This window comes from Schistocerca americana, chromosome 9, assembly GCF_021461395.2.
Source record: "Schistocerca americana isolate TAMUIC-IGC-003095 chromosome 9, iqSchAmer2.1, whole genome shotgun sequence".
Taxonomy (NCBI): domain Eukaryota; kingdom Metazoa; phylum Arthropoda; class Insecta; order Orthoptera; family Acrididae; genus Schistocerca; species Schistocerca americana.
Genome location: NC_060127.1, coordinates 108779279 through 108806161, shown reverse-complemented (window position 1 = coordinate 108806161; position 26883 = coordinate 108779279). Strand labels below are relative to the sequence as shown.

General features: G+C 39.6%; 1 protein-coding gene across 1 annotated transcript in view; it reads left to right on the top strand.

Annotated features, from left to right (window-relative positions):
- The first annotated feature begins 8486 nt into the window (after window positions 1-8486).
- LOC124550986 (XK-related protein 7-like) overlaps window positions 8487-26883 on the top strand; it is a 48626-nt gene continuing 30229 nt past the window's right edge. Inside the window, exon 1 of the mRNA XM_047125812.1 lies at window positions 8487-8907. Within this exon, the coding sequence (XP_046981768.1) occupies window positions 8630-8907 (278 nt within the window). The 5' untranslated portion in view covers window positions 8487-8629. The remainder of the gene's footprint in view (window positions 8908-26883) is intronic.

Below are 26883 nucleotides of genomic sequence, written 5' to 3'. Positions count from 1 at the left end.
TTGTATTGTTGTTATAGTAGCTATAGTTGGTTTGAAGATTACAGAGACTTTTACTAACCATTTCCAGGCATATTAAAATACATATAGGTGGCATTTTTGATATCTTTAGCTGTTTAAATAAGAATCTACAGTGTGTTTGTGGTGCACTGTGAGTCATGATGCGATTAGCTCTTTTTTGTATAACAAAAATTTCTTTTAATCTTGACTTGGTTTTGCCCCAAAAACTTACGGCGTTCCAACTTATTGGAAATAATCAAAGTACACAGTTCTAGCACATTCTGGGTTACATAACTTGAATATTATTCTTAAGGCAAAATACGCTGAAATGTGTTTCTGAGGAAGGTACATAAACTGCTTATTTTATTTATTTCATATGGCTTTAAAAACAGCATCAGATTACATCTGGTACATTTTGAGATAAAAGATATATGTACAATACATACTGTTTATAAGATAAAACACTGATATTGACAAATGTACATAATATCAAGTTACATAGAATAAAATAATAAGTCATGTACAATTTCATAAGGTGAGCATATAGTTGTGATTACTTTACTGCTCAAGGATGGGTGTCCAGTCCTTTCAGCCAGGCAGTAACTTCTCCCTTAAGCAAATGAAGGTCCTGGAAGGTGCCTTGGAATTTCCTTAAAGGGTATTCAGTGGCGATATGCTGTAGTGTCTGTTTCATGTGTCCACAGTCGCAGTCAAGTTCTATCAACCATGCCCAATTTATGCCTTCAGTAGTGACAATTTTGATGCTCGGTTCAGGACTGGTTGAGTGATGTCCAGGATCTCCTTGGTAGCTCAAATCTGACAGGGCATTGGCTCGGAACTTTGATTAGATTATTTGAGTCTGGATTGGAGGAAGATTATTCTCAGCGCCAAGCATCATCAGTGTTAAAACATTCTCTTACTAAACCCACTCCCACCTTCCATGATGGTTTACGAGACCTTAGTCGAGATTGGGAGATGAGGTCTAGATGTACAGGGAGTTGACAGTTGTCTAGGCATATTTGCCACTCTTTTTTCAGTGCTAGCTGTCTTCGTAAGTGGGGAGGATGGATGTTGGACAGAACAGGGAGCTGGCTCTGAGCACTATGGGACTCAACTGCTGAGGTCATTAGTCCCCTAGAACTTAGAACTAGTTAAACCTAACTAACCTAAGGACATCACGAACATCCATGCCCGAGGCAGGATTCGAACCTGCGACCGTAGCGGTCTTGCGGTTCCAGACTGCAGCGCCTTTAACCGCACGGCCACTTCGGCTGGGAACAGGGAGCCACTGGGTTGGTGTTGACTTGATGGTTCCCAGTATCAGCCTTATAGTATTATTGAGTTGAATATCTACTGCTCGCGTATCTACTGCTGTTTAACCACGCAGAACTGCAGTATTCTCCTGCTGAATAGACAAGAGCAAGGGCTGATGTCCTGAGGGTTATCACATTCGTTCCCCAGCCATTTCCTGTCAGTTTTTTTCTTATGTTATTTCTAGTTTTTATTTTGCTGGCTGTCTTCTCCAGGTGGGCTCTGAAGGTGAGAGTGCGTCTAGCGTTAATCCCAGATATTCTGGTTGAGGGTTAACATATGATTTCTAAAAGCGATTCTGGGTGCATAGTGTGCCTGCTTGTTGTTTAGGTGAAAGCAAGCTGTCTCTGTCTTCATGGCGTTGGGTTTAATTCGCCATACTTGGAAATATTCCTCCATCTTTTTCAGATCGTTTTCAAGAGTAATTTCTAATGTCTGGAAGTCGACAGATTGGCTAATTAAACATATGTCGTCGGCTTAAATGAACTTTTTAGAGTAAGTGTTTGGTAGGTCAGATATGTGTATATTGGAGAGCAGAGGCAAAAGAACTGATCCCTGGGGAAGGGTGTGATTGAGTTGGTAGTTGTGGCTTTCCTTGCTATTAAGGTGTACTTCGATGTGTCTATTTGCCAGCATGTTGTTAAGCAGTGTGACCAGTTTTTTACAAGGTATGATGCATAGGAATTTCAACAGCATTCCTTGTCTCCATTCTGTGTCATACGCAGATGACAGATCAATAAATGCAGCTTTGGATTTTTTCTTTTCTTCAAAGCCCCTTTCGATATGTACAGTTACTACCAGTACCTGGTCGGTGCAGCTCCTTTAAGGTCTAAAGCCAGCCTGTTCATCTGGTATCTTCTCCTCAACAGTGGGTTTTATTCTGTTAAGAATGAGCCTCTCTAGCAATTTATAGCAGGCACTTCAGTCTTCAGGGTGCTTTCCCAGTTTTAGGATTGCTGTTGCTCTGTTTCTCATAAAAAGGGCCGACAGCCTTCCAGTCTGCAATATGTTGTTGAAGAATTCTCTCAACCAATGTAGAGCATTGGGCCTGCAATGCTTCAAAAATTCTGGGTATATGCCCTAGATGCCTGTGGTTTTCCCTGTTTTTGGGTCCTTAATGGCCTTGGAGATCTTGTATGTCTCAAAATTCTTTGAGGCGTCAGTTTCACATGCTCTTCCTTTGACGCTCTTCAGTTCTGCTCTGCTTTCTCTGGTTTTCTTTCTATCTGTCTCTGGCGTTCTATGTGTAAGTTTCAAAATCCTTTTGGCAACATCATTGGGACTTATGTCATAACTATTGTGTACTGTTTTCATTGAAGTCACACCCAGCCTTGACAGTAAGTGCCATGCCTTTCTACCAGAATGTTCGAAACTCATTTCATTCATTAATGTGTGCCATTTTTCTCGGCGAGTGAGTCCAAACATTGCAAAAACTCGTCAGTGCCGGCATTCTCCAAGTATCCGTTATGGATTACAGTGAATTCCTGGCTCCATGCAGGAATGTTTGTTTTCTGATATCCCCTGAGGACATGCTTTCTGGCGATGAATAATAGCAGGCCCACAAATCGTCCATAATTTTCTGCTTTTAGGAGAATCCATTGAATGTTAAACTCTAGCTCAGAAATATAGTTCTCCCAGTTAGATTTACCAAAATACCATTGGGGTTTAGGAATCGATCTGCTGACAGGAATTTGTGTCCTCATGTTGAGCAGAACAGGCCTATGTTGACTGCAAGGAAAATCGGAGAGGACTTTCTTGTTGCAACATAAAAGTATATTTTGTACATCTTTTGTGACAAAGCACAAATCTGGACAGTAGTCTCTACCCTATCTAGCAGAATGGAATGTGCTCCTTTGGGGTCATATATTAGAAAAATATTGTGCATCTCTGCCCATTTGAATACTTCTTCGCAGTCTTGGTTGGTGTAGTTGTATCCCCATTGAGTTCTGTTGCTGCCTGTTCATTCCTGTTTAAACGTTGGTCAATCCACACTCTGAGAAGCTTTGCAGTACACACCTTTTCTGTTTGTTTGTTTTACAGCATAATGCACTTGTTTCCCTCTTGACATTTACTCCCATAATGTACAAGGTGTACAACATTGTTTCCGCCATTTGCCAATAGGTGGCGACAACACTAAGTGGCGGTCGAAAGAAACAGATCGCAGACATCAGGCAGTTAGCTTGGACCTTGGTCAACATAACCTCACTCAAACATTAGTCGGTTTGTGTCTGCATTATAAAGTTGTTCTTGATTGAAAATGTCAGTTTACGAGCCTAATTCTCATCATTTGCGGGAGGTGTTACTGTTTTGTTTCAATATGAATAAAACAGTGGCCGAGTCTCATCAAATGCTGTCAAGTAAGTATGGTAAGGACGCTATTAGCGAAAGAATGTGTCGTGAGTGGTTTCAACGCTTGTGATTTTAACGTCATAGACCGGCAAAGTGGTGGAAGAGAGAATGTTTTTGAAGATGCATAATCGGAGACATTGCTGAGTGAAGACTCACGTCAAACTCAAGAATAATTGGCACGATTGGTGGGAGTGACACAACAAGTCATTTCAAAACGTCTCAAGGCTATGGGCACGATTCAGAAAGAAGGAACTTAGGTCCAGTGTGAGCTGAAACCAAGAGATGTTGAACGGCATTTGTGTGTTTGTGAACAGTTGCTTCAGAGGCAAAAATGGAATGGATTTCTGCATCGCATTGTGACCGGGGACGAAAAATGGGTTCATTACAATAACCCCAAACGCAAAAAATCATGGGGATATCCTGGTCATACTTCCATGTCGACAGCCAAACCGAATATTCACGGCCCCAAGATCTTGCTCTGCATTTGGTGGGACCAACTCGGCGTCATGTACTATGAGGTGTTAAAACCAAGTGAAACAATCACAGGTGCACGTTATCGAAGGCATTTAATGCGTATGAGCAGAGCATTAAAAGACAAATGGCCACAATACAATGAGAGGCACGATAAAGTGATTTTGGAGCACGACAACGCTCGACCCCACGTTGCAAAAGAGGTCAAAACATACTTGGAAACGTTAAAATGGGATGTCCTACCCCACCCGCCATATTCTCCAGACATTGGTCCCTCTTGACTATCACCTGTTTAGATCAATGACACGTGGCCTGGCTGACCAACACATCTCGTGAAGAAATTACAAATTGGATCAATTCGTGGTTCACTTCAAAAGATGAACAATTTTTTCGACATGGGATTAGTACACTGCCTGAAAGATGGCAGAAGGTAGTGGCCAGCGATGGAAAATACTTTGAATGATACATGCGTAACCAATTTGTTTCATTAAACCCTCAAATGTTGGCGAAAAAACGGCGGAAGCAAAGTTGTACACCCTGTATAAAGTTATTTTTTTTATTTAAAGACAAATTATTTAAACAAAACTATGACTGTAAGTATTAGGGCACTTTTTCTTCTATATCGCCAACTAAGACACTTTTTACGTCATCTTCAAATAGCAGAATTTTGGTAGAGCTTTGTGGGACCTGTAATATCATTGATATAAATGAGAAACAACAATGGACCCAGGATGCGGCCCTGTGGAACACCTATTACAGGGTTTTTTTTTTTTTTTTTTTTTTTTTTTTTTTTTTTTTTTTTTTTTTTTTTTTTTTGTTCTGATAGGAGTTTAATATTATGATAATTGAGAGATGACTCAGCTCAACAACTTGTGACATGTTTTCCATGTACAATTCAAAACTTTTTTTGACAGTACCCCTAATAACTATTGCTTCAAGTTTCCATAATAGTGTTTAACACAGTGCAGTTGGGCCACAGGGACTGCTGCAGTCCCTTAGAAGTCGTACATTTTGGCACCTTTTTTCATTGGCTCCTGACCAAAAGATAATGAACAAAAGTAAAACCTTTTAACTAATGTTTGTCTTATCATCCTATACCTCAACATTTGGTTAAAGTTGTTTGAAAGATATCACATATTTACAGAATCATTATATTTTGAAAATTAGATGATTCAGAGGTAGAAAAAGTTTGTAATTACAATAAATCAGAATTTATTATACAATAAATGTACAAAACTATGTAACTGAATTTATACAACTCTTTTCATTGAGCAAAATTTGTCTTTGCGTGATATTGCTTGAAACAGCCAGGTAGACACAATCCTACATTACATTATTCACACCACCATCTGGTCTCTCATTTGCCAGTACGTGTGCGCCCTGTGTGTAAACAATGCAGTATCTTGAAGCATACTTCTTGCTTGTTGTCGATGGGATGTGAGTGGGGAAATGTCTTGCTGTTAAACTGTTTGCTGCTGAACCCTGCTTTTCATCTTCGTTGAAAGCTTCACCTGATTTCTCGAGTATTTGTTTTCCCAGGTTCACCATAAAAGTAAATGTCATGTGACTAGGGCTTACCATCGGGTAGGCCGTTCGCCAGGTGCAAGTCTTTCGATATGACGCCACTTTGGCGACTTGCGCGTCGATTGGGGTGAAATGATCATGATTAGGTCAATGCAACACCCAGTCTCTGAGTGGATAAAATCTCCGACCCATCCGGGAATCAAACTCGGGCCCCTAGGATTGACATTCTGACCACTCTGCTACTGGGGGTGGACACCATAAAAGTAAACAAGCTGGTTTGTTTGTGAGAGATAGGCCGAAGTTTCTTGTACAGAATGTAAGAATTGATCACGCACATCATAAATACATGAAAAAATACCTTTTCCCACCATTTCATTGTTTATCATTGAAAATAATTGTAGTTGTTTTTATACCATTCCAGCCTTGGATTTTGTCTTTGTAACACTACTTGTCATTCTATGTTTGGTAGAAAGAGCAAACAGATCCCTAGTATCTTTCCAGTGGAGTGCTAGCATGGAATTTTTTCTCTTGAATATTATTTCACCTCTTCTTAGCTTATTCTGTTTGGCTAAATGGCTCGGAGCACTATGGGACTTAACATCTGAGGTCATCAGTCCCCTAGAACTTAGAACTAGTTAAACCTAACTAACCTAGGGACATCACACACATCCATGCCCGAGGCAGGATTCTAACCTGCGAACGTAGCGGTCTCGCGGTTCCAGACTGCAGCGCCTAGAACGGCACGGCCACTTCTGCCGGCTATATTCTGTTTGAATTCCTTTGGTAGGTCTCTTCAGTTTCTCATTACTGTGCCAATAGCAGATGTGTCCTCATCAAACAATCTTCCAAATAATTTAAAGAAGTATAAAACCAGTCCATGTACAGTGTATGACCCTTACGTAGATAACTGTTACACAAACTTAGCACCACTGAATCTGCACTGTTGTCTTTTTCACCTGCACCAGTGTACACTTCGCAGTTCAAAACATATCCAGTTGCTGAATCACTTCAAAATTTTATACCATACCTGCTCGGTTTGTTCTTGATGTACACTCGAAATCGAATTCTCACTCTGACTGGACATAAACCTTCATCAACTGTGAGATTTTCGCCAGGATAAAAACTGCTCTTGCTTTTCAGTACAAAGTTATCAAAAAAAGGTCAGATTTTGTGTAAAGGATAATGGTTTGGTTGACTCCTTCGTACGTAATTATCATTGTTATTCACCTGAAGCATAAAGTAAATTGACCTAAATCTGTCTCTTTTCGTGATTTTTACAGGTAAAGAGGAATCTAGTATTAGCTCATTGCTCCAATAGTCCGTCAACATTAGGTTTGTGCGCAAGGCACATGTGAATAGTTACGTATAGCAAAAAACTGATATATCTCAGATAGTGTCATAGCAGACCAATTGGTCCAAAGCGACCAGGAAGTTATCTTATTGTGCCTCCGCAATTTGGAAATTGTTGCTGCTTCGTAGTGGTTTGTTTCTGGCTTTATGTTTTTTATGACATTCGCGTTAATGAAGACGCTCCTACAGTCGTATTCAGTGCTTTCGGCGTTCTAAGGTGCCAAGACATTACTTATGCCTTCAAAGGGCCTTAATTGATGTTGCACATCGTCATTTACCCATTCAATGACGTTGCTTTGAGATTCCTGCTGTTGTTGTATTCTGCCTTTGCCTCTTTGAATGGGAGCTTCACACTCTTCAAATACATCTGATGGCCCATTTTCATTTTCGGAACACTCGTTATTACCTTCAAAATAAATTACACGAGTCAGTGAAACTGCCGATAATATAATTGTGATCCCTAAACACAATGACTGACCACTGTAATTACCATCTATTTCAGAAGAACTTTGTCAGTTTCAGACCCATTATCGTCAATTTCAGATCCATATTCTTCGAGCAGCCTCAGAATTTCCTCTTCGGCCAAACTGTCCCCCATTTTACAACAAACGTTTGCGATAAGAGAACTACAGAAGCACACTGCAAGAACGAATGCGCGGAAATTGTTTTGGCGCCTTTTTCGAGTCACATACAGCTGAGAGGAGGCAGGAACGCCATCTATCGGTCATCCGATGTACTACAAGAACGAAAAACTCATCGCCAGACATCACCGCACAGATATACTGCTCAGTGCTGCACAACCTGAAATAAAAATCAAGAAGTTGGCGCGCGGAGGTTTTCCGAGCGCCGACTGCTACGGCAATAAATGCGCACTCGTAGTTTCTAATGGGCAGCGACCTGTATGTGTTAATGGTTCACATTATCGGAAGCTTCTGACAAATCTAAATAAATTCTAACGACATATTTATTTAACTCCAAATTTCTTACCATTTCTGTTGCGTAGTCCGAGATGGATGTTTCTGAACTGTACCTTGCTCGAAAACATGTTGACTGTTATTTATAAGTTTATGTTTTTCTAAATATTTTGTGACTGATTTCCATTAACGCCTCAAGTACTTGTCATTAAACAGCCAAATGTTTAATATTGGGGTGCATAATACAGTTTTACAATACTGTATCACTGCACTGAATTAAAGAAGTGAAATAGTACCTAATATTCCGATATTGTTTGATATTATTACTAACAAATACAAACCTGTCGACTCTGCTAAGAAATACATCAATGGTGGAGCGTAATTCGACAAAATACTTTTATGTTATTCAAATCGGCGCAATAATAAAGAATATTATTAAAATGATAGACAGTATTCAGATAATATTTCTCTTTCTTGGAACGTATTGCCGGAATTCTACCAGAGTTCTAGCTTTTCGATACGATACTATTTCATGCTCAACAATCGATTACGACATCGGGGTATAAGCTGTCAAACAGTTTGTACAGGTTGTTGACATGTGCGAAGTTGTCAGTTGAAAAGGAGGCTAATACGCGTGATGTAATGTGTAACAAAGAGCTAACAGTAAGCCATAGAAAAGCGATATGTGAGCGAGTACTGTGTAGGGGCTTAAAATGCAGTTTATTAGAAGCGATACCAGTGAAACAGAAGATGAAAACTGTCGTCCAGCTACGAGACTGGACGATACGGACTATGTTCCAAAAACCAGTCGTATTACATATCGAGACATACTATCACCGATAATTTCAATAATAAGTCACACTGCAGACGTTGCACTCGATGCTAATCTGGCGTATTCTTACTACGCTAGCGCCGAATATGTTTACTTCAAGTTAACACTTCTATTTATACTATTCCCAGCACTCGTAAACACCGTGATTAGCACAAGAATGTAAGTAATATTATTTCAAAATTATGCGTGTTTTTTTTAAACGATTAATTATCCCAGGTGTCATGCAATCCTAAACTGATGAACTGTATTTGGACGCTACATGACAAACAAACGTTTGGAATAATGGTCTTCACCTTTCACTTGCAATTTGGTCTTAGTTTGTCATTACTGTTGTTACTCTTTGTCTTCTTAATCATCAGCGTTCTCTGTTGGCCAAGTGCTTCTATCTTAATACTACACCAAAATACTCTGTTAATACATTCCTAACTGTGTCACACAATACTGGGCAAATATTTGTTATCCCCCTCCACATTCTCGTTCATAAACTTACTATAGTTTCTAATGTGTTTGTGTGTCATTGAATGAAGTGATTACTTTTAATATAACGATACATACTATACTGCATAATGCTATGTTGAAATTGCAATTTTAAAAAAATCTCATGGTATAAGACAGTGGTGTGAATGGATGGTATCTGGAAGAATCCCAGATTCTAAGTATTTACACAATTTGTACATGAAGTTTAGATGTTTGTTTATTAGCCTTTCAGCATGTTTACCATGCAGTTGGCTTCATCAGTTGAAGTTACATGTGTACTTTTTAGTTAAATTTTTGCAGTTAGTAACACATTTACAAACTGATTTTCGTTACATAATTTAGTATATATCATTGCATATCTACATAATCCTATCTAAATAAGAACATCATCTCATCCATTCTGCGTGTTAACTGCAGAAGTACGCACATTTTTTTACCGTTTCACATTCTGTACATGATGTAGGGCCTATCTACACTTTACATGAACGAAAAAGTATATTTTGATTACACAGCTATGATACTCGTATTTACGAGTTTTTTTTCCCTCATTATTCATGTCCAATGTTTTGCTTTAAAGGTATTCTGCTCTGAATAATAATGTCGTATTTTAAAGTCGTGCTTCTGTTACTATCTTAAATTTACTTAGTCAGGGTTTTTACCGATTGTGGAAGTTTATTATACATTGTCAGACTTAGGTGTTTGTGGCTATTATGTATTAGTGTTTGCCTTTGAATGTGGAATGTGTAACCTGCAGGTGTTTCTGGTACTGTGTACATGTACATTCATTCTTGGAGTAAATTTTTTTATTTCTTCTTTGGCATATATTAAGTAGTTATACATATAAAGACATGGGATTGTCATTATATTGATTTGACTGAAATATTTCTTACAGGATTCTTTCTGACCAATCTTTGAATACATCTGACTGCTTTTTTCTGCCATCAGAAAATGCAGTTTGTATGTAGCAGATTTCCCTATAACAGTACCCCATACTGCAGCTGTGACTGAAAGAATGCATAGTAGCCGAGAACCAGTAGTTTTTTGTTGATACAATACCTTACTTTATTTAGTAGAAAAATCACACTTGGCAGTTTACCATTTAGATACTTCGTATACTTATCCCATGAATCATTGGTCTAGTATGAACCCAAAAGCACAACCCTTTTTGATGAATGAATTAAGAACTAATTAACGAATGAATCACATCAGTTATTGACAGTGGTTAATGTAATATGGAACAGTCAGTCTGTAGGAGTGCTGTTGGGTCATAATTTGTCATTAGAGAATGCTGTTACAATCAAACAATGGAAACTCCAGGTAGGAATATCAACACTGTGGGAAAAGATAGATGAGTCATTCCCCTGTCAAATCAACACACTTTAAATACAATTTTTACCTCACCCTCTTAGATTTTGCTGAAAGTTGGCATACTTATAGTGGGTGTTGAAACTGAGAAAAATACCAAATTTCAATTTTTTACCTCAAACCATTCCTGAAATAGGGTCATGTAAACTTTTCAAAAACTGGCCAAAAATGTGTGAACAGACTTTTTTAAATTTGCCCTAGGAGCTGCCCTAATTGAGCTAGAGAACTGGGAAAGGTGTCATTTTGCAGCATTTTTCATGCTCTTTCCAGTGATAGATTAAAAAACATAGATTCTAATTAATAACCTTTTTCAAAATGGTAATTAATATTTTGATTTAATTTTTTTACAAAAAGTACATAATTGAAAATTTTCAAAATATTTCCATAACTACTTCACACTGTTGTAAATCACATGGCAAAATATAAATCTGGGATGATGATGGGTTCATTGCTAAAAAAATTATTCCGGACTCTTGTTTTTCACTAACTAAACCTCATGGAATTGTTGTCATATGTGATTTTTCAGAAAATTATAGTATAGTTCTACAGGATGAAGCTCAGAGTTTCCACTGGACAAGAAAACAGATTACCATTCATCCTTTTGTTATATATTACAAACAGGAAGACAAAATTGAGCATATGAGCTTTGTCATTGTTTCTGATTGCCTGGAGCACACTACAACTGCGGTTTACACCTTTCAAAAGAAGCTAATTTCATATCTAATAAATACACTCCTGGAAATTGAAATAATAACACCGTGAATTCATTGTCCCAGCAAGGGGAAACTTTATTGACACATTCCTGGGGTCAGATACATCACATGATCACACTGACAGAACCACAGGCACATAGACACAGGCAACAGAGCATGCACAATGTCGGCACTAGTACAGTGTATATCCACCTTTCGCAGCAATGCAGGCTGCTATTCTCCCATGGAGACGATCGTAGAGATGCTGGATGTAGTCCTGTGGAACGGCTTGCCATGCCATTTCCACCTGGCGCCTCAGTTGGACCAGCGTTCGTGCTGGACGTGCAGACCGCGTGAGACGACGCTTCATCCAGTCCCAAACATGCTCAATGGGGGACAGATCCGGAGATCTTGCTGGCCAGGGTAGTTGACTTACACCTTCTAGAGCACATTGGGTGGCACGGGATACATGCGGACGTGCATTGTCCTGTTGGAACAGCAAGTTCCCTTGCCGGTCTAGGAATGGTAGAACGATGGGTTCGATGACGGTTTGGATGTACCGTGCACTATTCAGTGTCCCCTCGACGATCACCAGTGGTGTACGGCCAGTGTAGGAGATCGCTCCCCACACCATGATGCCGGGTGTTGGCCCTGTGTGCCTCGGTCGTATGCAGTCCTGATTGTGGCGCTCACCTGCACGGCGCCAAACACGCATACGACCATCATTGGCACCAAGGCAGAAGCGACTTTCATCGCTGAAGACGACGCATCTCCATTCGTCCCTCCATTCACGCCTGTCGCGACACCACTGGAGGCGGGCTGCACGATGTTGGGGCGTGAGCAGAAGACGGCCTAACGGTGTGCGGGACCGTACCCCAGCTTCATGGAGACAGTTGCGAATGGTCCTCGCCGATACCCCAGGAGCAACAGTGTCCCTAATTTGCTGGGAAGTGGCGGTGCGGTCCCCTACGGCACTGTGTAGGATCCTACGGTCTTGGCGTGCATCCGTGCGTCGCTGCGGTCCGGTCCCAGGTCGACGGGCACGTGCACCTTCCGCCGACCACTGGCGACAACATCGATGTACTGTGGAGACCTCCCGCCCCACGTGTTGAGCAATTCGGCGGTACGTCCACCCGGCCTCCCGCATGCCCACTATACGCCCTCGCTCAAAGTCCGTCAACTGCACATACGGTTCATGTCCACGCTGTCGCGGCATGCTACCAGTATTAAAGACTGCGATGGAGCTCCATATGCCACGGCAAACTGGCTGACACTGACGGCGGCGGTGCACAAATGCTGTGCAGCTAGCGCCGTTCGACGGCCAACACTGCGGTTCCTGGTGTGTCCGCTGTGCCGTGCGTGTGATAATTGCTTGTACAGCCCTCTCGCAGTGTCCGGAGCAAGTATGGTGGGTCTGACACACCGGTGTCAATGTGTTCTTTTTTCCATTTCCAGGAGTGTACATTTCAAAAGATTCCAAAAAAGATATACTATTATTCTGACAGTTCTGCTGCTCAGTATAAAAATAAGAAAAACTTCCTGAACTTTTGCCTTCAGGAGGAAGACTTCAACATAAAAGCTGAGTGGCAATTTTCAGCCACAGCACATGGGAAAGGGCCTTGTGATGGAGTAGGGGGTTCAGTAAAGAGACTGGCATCTCGTGCAAGTTTGCAAAGGCCATACCAAAATCAGATCCAAACTGCACGAGATCTATTTGAGTGGGCAGTAGATAATATCACAAATGTTGATTTTGCATATTCCATTCAAGAAGACTATGCTGCTTCAGAAATATTCTTAAAAAGCCAACTTGAAGAGGCATTGACAATCAAAGGAACACAGCAATTTCACACTTTCATTCCCAACACTGCATCAAAATTAATAGTCAAATACTTCTCAGGTGATATGCAGAGTTGGGAGAGAGAAGTAACTACATCACCAGACAAACTGAAGTTACAAGGTGTATCAGGCTATGTCACCACTGTATATGGCAGAAACTGGCGGCTTGGATAAATTTTAGAAAAAAACGAAGAACTTGATGAAGTGAAAATAACTTTTCTTCATCCATGGGAACCAGCTAAGTCGTTCTCTTATCCTGCACATGCAGATGTCCTGTGGGTGTCAGTTGTGGATGTTCTCACAAAAGTGAACCCATTTACTCCGACAGGGAGAACATACATTCTTAATGAAAGTGATGTAAACCAAGCCCAGTCAGCTTTATTAAAATGTAGTATGTGAAGTTCCAAGACAATTTATTGGGAAACTGCTTTCAACTCAAAACTTAATTTTTGTCTCAGGTTAGTGTTAACATATATTTTATAGAAAGTTGTTTCAAAATTATTGTTAGTACCTATTGTGTTAAATCTAGCATGTACAGATACCTGTTACTCAAAAAGAAACATTACGTATTTAATTTCTTTAATAGTTCCATTTCAAACATCATGGACCAGAACTATTATGTAAATACTTGTAGTTATTTCAGTTTGTAGTTAAAGGCTCAATGTCTTGTTTTTGTTATATCGGTTAATATACTGTTAGTGAAGTTGTATGAAATTAAAATAAGCAATCAACTTAATTATAAAATATGATGATTAGTTTTGGTTTAATAAGGTGATGTTTTGATATTTCTAATACTTCTTTTTACTTACCTTTCAGTATATTTTAAAGAAATTCCTGATTGTTAAAGGTCAATTCGGTCAAACTAGGGCCATTAGTGAAAAACAAGAGTCCGGAATAATTTTTTTAACAATGAACCCATCATCACCCCAGATTTATATTTTGCCATGTGATTTACAACAGTATGAAGAAGTTATGGAAATATAATTAGGGCAGCTCCTAGGACAATTAAAAAAAAGTCGTTCACACATTTTTGGCTGGTTTTTGAAAAGTTTACATAGCCATATTTCAGGAATGGTTTGAGATAAAAAATTGAAATTTGGTATTTTTCTTAGTCTCAGTGCCCACTATAAGTATACGAACTTTCAGCAAAATCTAAGAGGGTGAGGTAAAATAGGTGTGTTGATTTGACATGGACTGACTCAGATTGCTACTTACCGTGAAGAAATTAGACAGTGGCTTGTTGCTTTGTGCTTTTCGTTTTGCAGGAGTCTACAGCTGTCTAATACAATCGACACACACAGCATTATCATTGCCACCGATAACACACAATTTCATTTTGGTGATGCAGAATATGCTTGGTCCAACCATTAGAGTGGGGATATGACATGTTTGCCATAAAATTTAACTGTTTTTTTTACTTGAGATGCCCTTTGCATGTGGTTAACATCTATTGTTTTACAGTGCGCCTGCCTCCCTCCCTCCCGACACACACACACACACACACACACACACACACACACACACACACTCACACTCACTCACTCTCTCTCTCTCTCTCTCTCTCTCTCTCTCTCTCTCTCTCTCTCTCTCTCTCTCTTATTAAATGTTAGGTGCTATCTTTGGTGAAATTATGCCATCCATATTGGATATTGTCACCCCTTTTTTATTATCCTTTTAAGCATAAAACATGTTGTATTATGGACCAACGAGAACTTGCGTGCTACTTCAGTTTGTGTTTTGCATTCAGAGAACATTTCCAAAGTCTAAATTTTGCTTGTGACCCATAAGAGTTGTTTGGAAACTTATGGCAAAGAAAGAAGGAAATTACCAACAGAAAGGTGTTTATTTTTTTACATTTACTTTTTTGTTTTGTAGACATCAAATAGGTGAATGTTGCAAACTTGAAATGTAAGAGTAATTAAACTTGGAAAATGTGCTTCTTGTACCAAAGGAAAATGCAAATGAGGTAACTAATAAATTAAGAGTCAAAATTGCTGACCAGCACTGCCGACAGACAGATGTAGAAGGAAAAACACTATGTATGAGCCTCCGTATTAGCCCTAATCTCCCTTATTTCCTCTTTGTGGTCCTTTGGCGAAATGTAAATTGGCAGCAGTAGAATCATTCTGTATTGAATAGGATTGGGGAGAAGAGGAGTTTGTGGCACAACTTGACAAGAAGAAGGGATCGGTTGGTAGGACATGTTCTGAGGCATCAAGGGATCACCAATTTAGTAAAAATCGTAGAGGGAGACCAAGAGATGAATACACCAAGCAGATTCAGAAGGGCTTAGGTTGCAGTAGGTACTGGGAGATGAAGAAGCTTGCGCAGGATAGAGTAGCATGGAGAGCTGCATCAAACCAGTCTCAGAACTGAAGACCACAACAACAACAGAATCATTCTGCAGCCAGCTTAAAATGCTGGCTCTCCAAATTTTCTCAGTAACGTTCCTCAAAATGAACATTGCCTTCCTTCCAGGGATTCCAATTTGAGTTCCCAGTGAATCTCTGTAATGCTTACATCTTGATTGAACCTACTGGTAACAAAACTAACACTAGCCTCCCTGTGAATTGCTTCAGTATCTGCCTTTAATCTGATCTGGTGGGGATCCAAAACACTCGAGTATTGCTCAATAATGTGTTGCATTGGTGTTCTACACATGCTCTCTTTTGCATATGACCCACACATTCCTAAAATTCTCCCAATAAACCGAAGTTGACCATTCTCCTTCCCTGCCAAAGTCCTCATGTGCTCTTTTCATTTCATATTGCTCTGCAGTGTTAATCAACATGGTCGTGTCAAACAGCACATTACTAGCACTGTATTTGAACAGTACATGATTGTTTTTTATACTTATCCTCATTAGTGTACATTTTTGTGCATTTGGAGCTAGCTGCCATTCATCACACTAACTGGAAATTTTGTCTAAGTCACTCATTGAAGACACCTTCCCAGACACCACAGCATCATCAGCAAACAGTCACAGATTGCTGCCCACCCTGTCCGCCACATTATAAGTCTGTAGGGAATAAAGCAGTCCTGTCACACTTCCTAGGGAGCACTCCTAATGATACCTTTGTGAATGAACACTCACTGTCAAGGACAGCATATTGCTTTCTATTGCTTCAGAAATCTTTAAGCCACTCACACATTTGGGAACCTACTCCATGTTCTCATACTTTATGCAAGGGGAACCATGTTAAATGCTTTTGAGAAAATAATAGTTCATTCCTCGAGGAAAACCTAAGAGAAGGTTAAAGGGGTTGCAGTCACTCAGACTGCACAGTGATAGTAAGCCACCTGTAGTGAGACTTAGATCTGTCACTTTTCATTTTCCACTTTGTTGAAAGGAATTATTTTCTTTTTGAAAGGAAATCTTTTCACCTATAACTATGAAGGGTATAAGCAAAATGTGACTTCCTTTTGGTATATTTATACAGACTATGGACCTGTGTTACAAGAAATTTATAGTTATATTTTGTTCTGGTGTTGTAATTGTGTAAATTACTATATTTACTGGCTTGTTCCTCATGTGTTAATAAGAGACATGAGTAGTGTTATTGTACAAATACAAGCCACTATTTTGGAATTATTTATTTTATTGTTACTTTCATGAAGTTCAAAGTTGCTGCAGTGAACTCTTGTAGCTCCCACATCTTTTTGGGTTATTTTTCAACATTGCTTTTGTCTCAAGCCTGAAATTTGCTTTTTGATTGTCATTTTCTAACTGTGCTACCTGTTTATACTATTTAAAACAATGAAAACATGTTTTGTGGTTTGCTTTGAGCATTCATAGAATCTCCTCTTATTCTGGGATTTTATTTTAATTCCTGATATTATCACTAATTTGAATTTTGTATAGAATTTTTACTGATATTTGTTTTGGAAAAACTATAAAAAAATAACAGGTTTGTATGTGGCCTTAAATTTATTGGAATATGTGTGTGTGATATTTGAACTGTAAACATCAGCCCCATTTCCTCTTCTTGGGGGGGGGGGGGGGGGTGTTCATCAACATCATTTTCATCACCGAACTTACATACATTAGCTCTGATTTTTGTGGTTTCATGTAATAGCCATTTCAGAATCTGCGAATGGTGATCACTAAAACCAATGTTGCCTTTTGTCTTGTAGGCCTGTTGGGTCGACCCGAGCATCCGATCCCACGCGTCGGCTTTGACCCGTGATGTAAGGCTGTTGTGATGTGTGACGTCATGATGGTGCGGAGTTTGGTTTGTGAGTGTGGCGTGTTTGTAGGTCGTTGTTGCCATTCGTGGTGCCCTCTGGTGGTGTGTTTAGGGGTTTTGTGTTGTCTGGTGTATTGTATTCATTTTGATGTTACTGCTTCTTCTGGCTGGTTCTCATTTTGGCTGTGTGTGTAGCGGAATTTTCAGTGAGTTAACGATTTATTGTTTTTGTGTGAAAGTTATTGTAGTGCTGTTCACTGTTGTGTGTTAATTTGAGTAAATTAATTTGTTGTTGCTCTTGTTAGGTATGGATAGGACCGATAAAATTAATAGTGTGCGATTACATGCTATGATGGGTGCGACTCCGTTGGAGTTGATAAAATTTCTACACCTGTTTTGGTTGATTGCGGAGATGGTTAAGTGCGCTGTTTGTTGGCATGAAATGACATTGGCAAAAGTTCCGGTGTCTCGGACCAGGGACAGTTATATGTGGCGGTGCCGTAGGGATAACCTATGGCGCTCCATACGTCGCATTTCCTGATTCGAGAAGTTTAGGTTAGGCTTGCGCGAGATTGTGTTTTGACATATTACTTTTGTTATAGATACTCTCAAAGTTTTTGCGCACATGAGTCTGGCGTGAGTGAGAGGAGTGTGCTTGACTGATTTTTTGTTTCGTCGTGAAGTATGTTCTGAGTTTATTAAGTACAGGGGTAAGTTGAGTGGCCCTGGGGTTGTGTTGGAAGTGGACGAGTTGCAGTTTGGGAAAAGGAAGTATGGGAGGGGTAAGTCAGTGGTTGGTCTCAGGTTGTGTGGGGTGGTGGGCTATTGTACCGGGGAGTGGGTGTTCGTGATGTGTTTTTAGGGTTGTGTAGAGGCGGTCTAAGGCGGAATTAGTGGGGTTAATTGAGGAGTTTATAGAGCTGGGTTCCACTGTAGTCTCCGATGCTTTTTCTTCTTATAGGGGGTTGGGTGAGAGGGGGTATTATCATTAAGTTGTGAACCATAGTTTAGAGTTTAAAAATTATAAGACGGGGGCTTGTACAAATACTTTTGATGGGAATGTGAGGGGCCGTTAAGTCAGTTCTTGGGAGTGTGAAGAGGTGCTCTTCTAACCTTTAGTCTCATTTAGATGAGTACTGTTGGCGGAATAGCGTCCCTGAGGGCTATATTTTTTTTTTTTTTTTTTAAGGGCTATTAGTAAGATGTACAGGCTGAAGGTTGTTGGTTAGGGTGGTTTGGGTGGCTGCAGCTCGGAGTCGGAGGAGGGAGGGGGGAGGTTTAATTGTTGGTACTGTTTGTGGGGGGGGGGGGGGGTTTGTGATTTAGTTGTGTAGGATCTATTTTGTTGAGTTGTAGTGTGTGATTGAGATTTTTTTATTTTGCGTCTGTTTTTTGTTTATGGGTGTTTTATTTTGGGGTGAGGGAAGAGGTTGAGTTGGGGGTAGGGTGTGGGTGGGTTGGGCCTTTCTTTTGGTTGTGTATTTTTCCATTGGTTTGTGTGCATGTGCGCGCGCGCCTGTGTGTGTACCTGTGTGTGATTGTGGTAGCCGACCTAGGTTATGGCGCCGGAACTTTGTTGTGGTAAGTTTTTATTTTTCTTGTTTGTAGTGTATTTGTTGTGTGTTTGGGTCAGGGGAAGTGTTAGAGTCCGATGTGTGGTTGTGGCTGCGTTCTGGTATCGGGAGTTGCTGTTGAGCTGTATAGGTCAAGGGAAGTGTTCAATTCCAGTTTGTGGGATCGGGAGCTGCTGTTGAGCTATATAGGCCAAAGGAAGTGTCCGATTCCAGAGGATATTGTTTTTAGTGGAATTTGGGGAGTTTTGTGTTGCTTGTTTTTTCGTCGTTTTGTGTGGTTTGGTATGGTGGTGTCTGTCTGAATTTGGTTATATTTACTTTGTCCCCACCCAAACCCCCCCCCCCCCCCCCCCCCCCCCCCCAATTTCCCATGCTTGTCCTGTTAGTTTCATTAGGTTTTTTGTGGAACGTGTGTGTGTGTGTGTGTGTGTGTGTGTGTGTGTGTGTGTGTGTGTGTGTGTGTGTGTGTGTGTGTGTGTGTGTGTGTGTGTCGGTTTTTCAATGTATTTTTGTCTTTGTTGTCATGTTTACATAATGACGTCATAGATGCCATATTGGAGTCATAGTGTATGGTCGTTTCTGCCATATTTGTGACGACGTGACTCAAAGCAGACGGGTGGAATCGGACCCTTCTGTATTTCCGGCCTGTTTGTCTGTATGTATAAAAATCTACTAAATAGTTTTTGTAGAAGTACTGTTTATTTGAGCTGTGTCAGCTATGGTTAGTTTTGTGCTAGGGGATTTCAGTAAATATTTGATTTCATTTAAATTTATTGGCCTTGAGGAAATCAACATTAAATCAACATTAAAGGCTCCATGTATGAGACAGTATTTTACTTGCCGGTGTACATATTTTTTAAACGAATTATTCCATGTGACCATGTCAACATTTTTGACACCGTGTGGCAAATATATGGATAATTATATCTTGATGTGGCAGCTCTGCTGTTGAGAGTTCTATGTCTCTTTCATTGAACAAGCTCTCAAATTTGGCTATGTTGCTGAATTTTATGTTTTACCAATATGCAACTGCCACCATTCCTGAGTATTTCTCTGCAAAACATGTTCTCCAATTTGAACTGAGGGAGTTGTCGTTTCTGACAAGCCTTTATTCAGTCAGTGCTCATTCACTTTATTACCATAAAATTTGTGGTAATAGTAAATAGTGGTTGAATGCAAGGAGTGTAAGGTGTAAACTGCTCACTTGTTCCTGTAATGTTTGTAATCTAACTTTTGAAGTAGGTTTTCTTAGGTTCATTGTATGGTTCTTTAAAAATCTGTGAAGTGGTTCTTCAGATGTACAATGCATTCAGTTAACACTACCACTTTTAATCTACTCTTCAAGGCTATAATTAAACTATGTTGACTTACTTTGCATATTGTCGTCTTATAGACTTATCTTTTGGGCCATGCTTCTAAAGGAAGTATAGCATTTGTTCAGCACAAGTAAGTAGTAAGAATATTGTGTAAAGTAGGTAGCTGTAAATATTGTAGAAGTGTTTCTTGAGGATTTTAGAATACTTACACACACTTTCCAGTGCATTTACTCCTTAAAAGTTTTTGCTGTTGGTTATTAAGGATCAACCAAGAGTTGTGATTCCATTTTTTGCTTCGACCCATGATGTAACTATGTTCTTTTGTGTGACATTATAGTGGCTCAGTGTTCTTGAGTCACATCATATCTGTAGATGGTGTGTTGTAGTATTTGGTGGCTCTCTCTTGCGTTAGATGTCTATGTTACAAAGTTGTGCGTTAGGTATGTTAGTGAGTCATTTGACATTTGTGAACTGAATGTATCAGGTTGTTACAAAGAGTTTATGCTAGTTTCCTATTGACTTAACTCAACTTTATGTATTATCACTGATGGACTGTTTATGTTCGGAATTACTAGTGCTTAATTACTAGTGCTTAATTACTAGTGCCTTGTGTTTAATATGCTTGGAGATTTAATATTATATTTCCTTATTTGTTAGCCATAGATATGATGGAAATTTACAAGTAGGTCTCTGCTCATTGCAATGGGCGAAGAATGTTAGCTAGTAAGACAAAGTCCCTATAGTTATTTGGACTGATTGCAGATGACTTTTGAGTGTGCTGCTCTTAGTACTGTGGGTTTTGTTGTAGCTGCCATGTAGGCCAGGTGAAATTTGCAGTATTGAGTTTTGGAGTAGTGTGCTGGTCTGTGGTATCGAGGGCCTCGTATGAGCTGTGTAGGGTGTTCTAGGAGGAACAGTTAATATGCAGCGATATGACAGGAATGATCATTCAAAGTTAAAAAGTCTAATAAACATAGGCTCTAAAAAGTACACCTTTGAGAATTCCATGTGCTTCATTTTTGGGTTAGTGTCATTATTCTTATAGGCTTATATTTACTTAGTTGCTGCACAAAACTGCTACTTCCCTTAGCTGTCTTGTTAGTTTCATTTTATTGTAGGAGTTAATGTTATTTATGTTTGTTTGCAGATGTAATGAATGACATCGTGGTCACCATATTGTACCACGTGGTTATAATTAAAGTGCACCTACTCATAGAAGCCCAGTGTGGGCTGTAAGTATTGTATGACAGTGGGACCTGGTAGTTATGCTAAGGAATTAATGCAGAACTGATCTACATTTGAAGAAAAATTAGTTCCAATTTTGGCCACCAGATGCAGATCTGGCACTGTCAATGCAAGAAAGACATTTACGAGGTGTACAAGAAAAGTAATGAGACTGAAAACAGTGTGAGCAATCTGGAAATGCTATGTTGTTCTAGTTGTGTAGATCTGTGTATTCATCCTTTCCAGATGCTCAATCTATGTTTCAGCTCCATTTAGCCATCACGTTATGTTTGAGAGCGCCATCAGTGAAATTGTTTTTTGTTGTGTTTCACAATAATGGAAAATTGGAATTTTAGAGCAATGTGATGCCATCAAGTTTTGTGTGTTAAACTTGGGTAATCTGCAAGTGTGACCCTTGAAAAGTTGAGACAGACCTATGGGAAACATTCTGTACCAAGAGCACAAGTTTTTCACTGGCACAAATGATTTTTGGAAGGCTGAGAACACGTTGAAGATGAACTTTCCTCAGGGAGACATTCAACTTCAAAAATTGGTGAAATCATCAAACGTGTTTGTTCTTGTGAGATCAGACAGACGTTTAACAATAAGAATGATGGGTGATGTGTTAAAACTTACACTTTCATCGTACATCAAATTTTGACTGAAGTTTAGCACATGCAAAAGGTTTGTGCCAAAATGGTGCCCCTCCTCCGCGCCCCCCCCCCCTCCCCTCCCCAAAAAAAACCTCACAAATGAACAGAAAGACAATCAAAGAAATATATGCATTGATCTCCTGAGAGGATTTCCAATGACCATGATTGGTTCAGTCATGTGATGACAGGTGATGAATCCTGGATTTTTTGAGTATGATCCTGAGACAGCGGCAATGTGAGAAGTGGCATGCTGAGATATCTCCTCAACTGGAAAAAGTTCAAGTGAGCAAATCGAAGATTTAAACAATGCTGATTTGCTTTTTAGCTGTAGGGGTATCATGCGTAAGGCATTTATTCCTCTAGGACCATCTGTCAACCAAGTGTTTTACAAAGACTTCCTTCAATGGCTCGGGAAATGGATGAACGGAGTGAAACCTGACATTACAGGCAAGTGGGTGGTACATCTTGACAATGCTCCATGTCACACGGCCACTTGCATTACAGAAGTTTTGATCTCTTTCCTGTGTGTTTCACAGCCCCCCCCCCCCCCCCTCATCCCACCCCTATTCATCAAATCTTAGTCCTTGTGAAATTTTTCTTTTCTCAAAATTTAAAAAGTCTTAAAAGCACATCATTTTGGGACTCTGGAGACTATTCAAAAGAATGTGAACGATGTGTTAAAGTCCTTACCAATAGAAACATTTCAGTGCTGCTACCAAGACTGGGAATAATATCTACCAAGTTTTGCTTGCCATAACGTGATGGCTAAACGGTGTATAGCTGCCAAAGGGAACAAGATTGTTGTTTACAAATAAAAACTTTGGAAAATAAAAAGTTAATCTCATTGCTTGATTTTCATTCACCTCATAGAAATGTTTTCATATGTAATGGATTAGGGACAGGACATGGGCAGAACAGGTCAAACAAGTGAGATAGTCATAATGTTGGTATTATTAACTGCTGCTTACACAGTTTGTTCAAAATAGCACCGGAGACGTTGGCGAGATGCTGTGCAGTGCCAGATTTGCACCTTGTGGCGAAAATTGAAACTAATTTTTTTTCCAGCATAAATCAGTTCCGCATTCACACATTATAATATCTACCAAGTTTTGCTTGCCATATGATACAGTCCACACTGGGCCTCTGTGCGTAACTGAACAGTAATTGTAACCACAAGGGGTGGGCTTGAAATAGGACTACTCACGATCTTGAAGATGTCACAAGCCACAGTATACAGTTGATATTGCAACTTTAAGCTTTGATGTAGTAGAAACTGTTTCAACTGAACTGCGATGTACATAGTCCCAATACAACACATAAAAGTGATTTTCATGTAGACTGACTCCTTGTCTAGTTTTCGTGATTGTATTACGCTCTCTGGTGGTTTGATATTCGACAAGTTCACACCTAACACACACACAGAAACTGGGAATCCCTACCAATTCGAAAGGACAGTGCTTTATGTTGATGAAGGATATGTCTATGCCGGGAGTGCCAAAGGTGGCGGACTGTGTGAAACCTTAATGGCAGACATTTCACAGTATGTACAGAAATTAATAGTAGCCAGATGAATCATGATACCTCAAAAAGAAACATGTACATTACCATTATTTGCACGATGATTCTGATGGTGTAATCATATTTTCAGTATCTTTATTAGTTTAAAGTTTAGTATCTGACGGTAAATTATACGAGTAACACCCAGCAATGAATTTCCAAAATATAAATGCTTGATCCGATTTTGTCTATTGCCATGTCTTTAAAATGCTATTAGTGTAAACCTAAATTGGTATGAATTACAGGCATGTAACTTAAATAGTACATGAGTTATTGGAGGTCAAAGTGGCCGATTACTATCGATCGCGTCAGGCCATAAGTACTCCACAATTACATGAAAAAATGGTAGCAGCATGCTTATAAATATATTGATTCATTTATATCTTTGTTAATATCCGATATATGCTATTCATGAAGAAACTGGTCAATTATTTACTGTGTTGTAGAAAGCACAGAGACATTAGGCTCCTCGCCTAACTTTTGCTTCTTTTCTTTTTATGTATGTTTATTTAATTTGTTTGTTTAGTTAATAATGTGTGTTAGAGTGTGTTTATGGTCCAGCCGTAGGAATCTTTATTTAATTTCAAGTATTTAAATGTAAATCCAGTATTTCATATGTGCTTAAGTATGTGTGTCGGTGCGTTGGCTTGAAAATATGGCACGAGTGCTCTAGCCAATGACAGCGCTTGTGAATGGGGAGACTGGGTGGGAGCTAGTTCTGGAAGTGTGGCAGTTTATTCAACTTATATTTCATTTAATTGCTGGACCGTTGACATCAATAAGAGTTTTGCAGAAATATACCGCAATCTTGAAAGTACTTCTACTATCGTACTCATCATTTAAAGTCATTAAGATAGTAAATGCAGATTTTATTTAATTGCAATTTTTCATTTATAAATTTATATGTTACTTTCATAATTTGCAACTGCCGAGTGATAGAAACCTTCGACCATCTGATTCACTTGTGCATTCTTATCATATAGTGTAGACTCAGCAGTATTTGGCCTGTAATGCGGCAACTACGTATCCCAGCCCCTAGACAACAAAACCAGCGAAAACTTTTAATATTGCAACTCTGAGTATGCAACGTTGAGTCTGAGGGTTTGTAGTTATTTTGAAAGCCCGCTAGCCTTTGTAGCACATCAGTCTTTTTGGTGGAGGGAAATTTCTTATCTGCATGAACTGTCTTAGTGCTCTGCATGGCTAGTCAGCAAATGTTCATTGCAGACAGGGTAGTTCAGATGGTCCACCAACAATATCCACCTCCTGCACAGACAGAAGAAAGAGGCGGCCTTCTGCAGAGTCCCTGCATTCACGTTAATCATGGGAAATGGGAAAGCTGACAGAGCAGCAAAAACAGCTGGTGAGGAAAATACCCTTAACAGCCTAGTACAGGGTGTCTTGTAGTAAGTGTCAAAGATAGTGTTGGCTGTGTGGGAAAGGTAGTGCCTGCAGAAGTGCCGAACAGTGTGCTGCCACCAATCAGACTGACTATTAGACCGTGGCGCAATTCCTTTCAAACTCCGAGAAGGGAGAAAGTGGTCGTCAGTCACCCTTGTATTCTACACAACATAGTGACGCCCGCTTATCTTTTGCGGCACGGAGATCCATCGGAAGACAGTGTTTGCAGCATCATATTCGTGGTGCACTGTGTTTTATCATCATGTGTTTTGTGTGCTGATACGATAGAAGCCTTTGGTCTAGTGAGGGATTTAGGTGGTGTTGAAACAGTAGTGAGCAATTGTTGACATTTTGTGTGGCGTCATGACTTCTGCCCAATTTTATTGAACAAAGGTTTTAATGTATGTATGTGTGGCTGGCTCATACTATTTCCATAAACAGGCAGCCATCTTAATGGCATCCACTATTTTATGACTACTACTAGTGAACCCGGTAATACTTCATAATTGCTAAATATATATTGTATATGGGAAATGAATTACATCCTAAAGCCTTTCCCCACCCCTTTTCTTTCTGCACATCTCCTCCTCACCCCCCCCCCCCCCCTCTTACCCTCCCTCTCTGTGCATCACCTGTTCCCCTGGTATATACTGTATGAGTGACACATCGCCAGGTGCCGCAACTGTCATGATAGTAGCTTCGGTGACAGTGTTTCAAATAGTTTTTATCTGTGAAAGGGTAGGATTATGAAGTTTTAGATTATTCAGATTCAGTACTACTACTTGTAGTACTAGTACTAGTAGTAGTAGTAGTAGTAGTAGTAGTCTGATCAGAAAATTTTTATGTTTTCTGTCAAACATGGTGAGGAAGAAAACAAAAAAGCACATTTTTGGGTATACAATTTGCATCTGACAAAAATGCAGTGATAACTAACATATGTAGGAGAAACAATTTGTCTCATGGTTTAGATGCTGTTGCATCAAAGTTGAAACTGACTTTGAGAAAGAAATCGAAATGCCACACATTTTCACAGCATAGTCTTTTGTTGTGTGTTTTAACAGAAGACCTGTACTTTGTCATAAAAAATAAAAAAAAATCTCTGTAGCCTATTTCTGTCCGAATGTTATTAGATTATCATCCAAAAATTTGAAGTAAATCAGTCGACAACGTTTTGAGATTTTTGGTAACGCTTTCTCCCTCAAATATTACGTATACATTTATATATTATATACATTAAAAAAAAGTATATAGCTGATGTCCATCTGAATCATCATTAATAAGTTGGCAAAGTGACTTTTCTTTATATAGATTAATGTAGACAATGGTATGGCCTTTGCCTTTGCTACTAATACACCAGTACCACACTCTTCGGAAAGGGCACTGATTATTACTCTGTTTACTGCCAATACCATTCATCCATTCCTCCATGTCATGTGAGAAAAGTGAGAGTTGGGTTTCACATAATCCATGTTTTTGGGATCTGTGTTGGGTGGCACAGAGTTGGTAAACAACTTGTTGTATTTCATCTCCAGGGTTGGGTAGAGAAAATTTTTCCATATAAGGGACTTATATGCTACTAATTTTGATAAGCCCCATATAGAAATATTATAGTTGTGGTACACCTCTAGTGCCCTTCTAAGCTCCGTGCCCCAAGCAGCGGCTTGTGTCGCTCGGGCCTTAAACCAGCCCTGTTGAACTCAGCATATGTTCTAACATTCTATAACAAATGGATGCTAAGGATATTGGACAGCAGTTTTGTGGATCCCTTCCACTGCTTCAGCAATGTCTCAGTTTTACATGCTTAAAAATATTATGATAAGGATCCTTAAAAGTGGTCCAGTTCATTATTAACT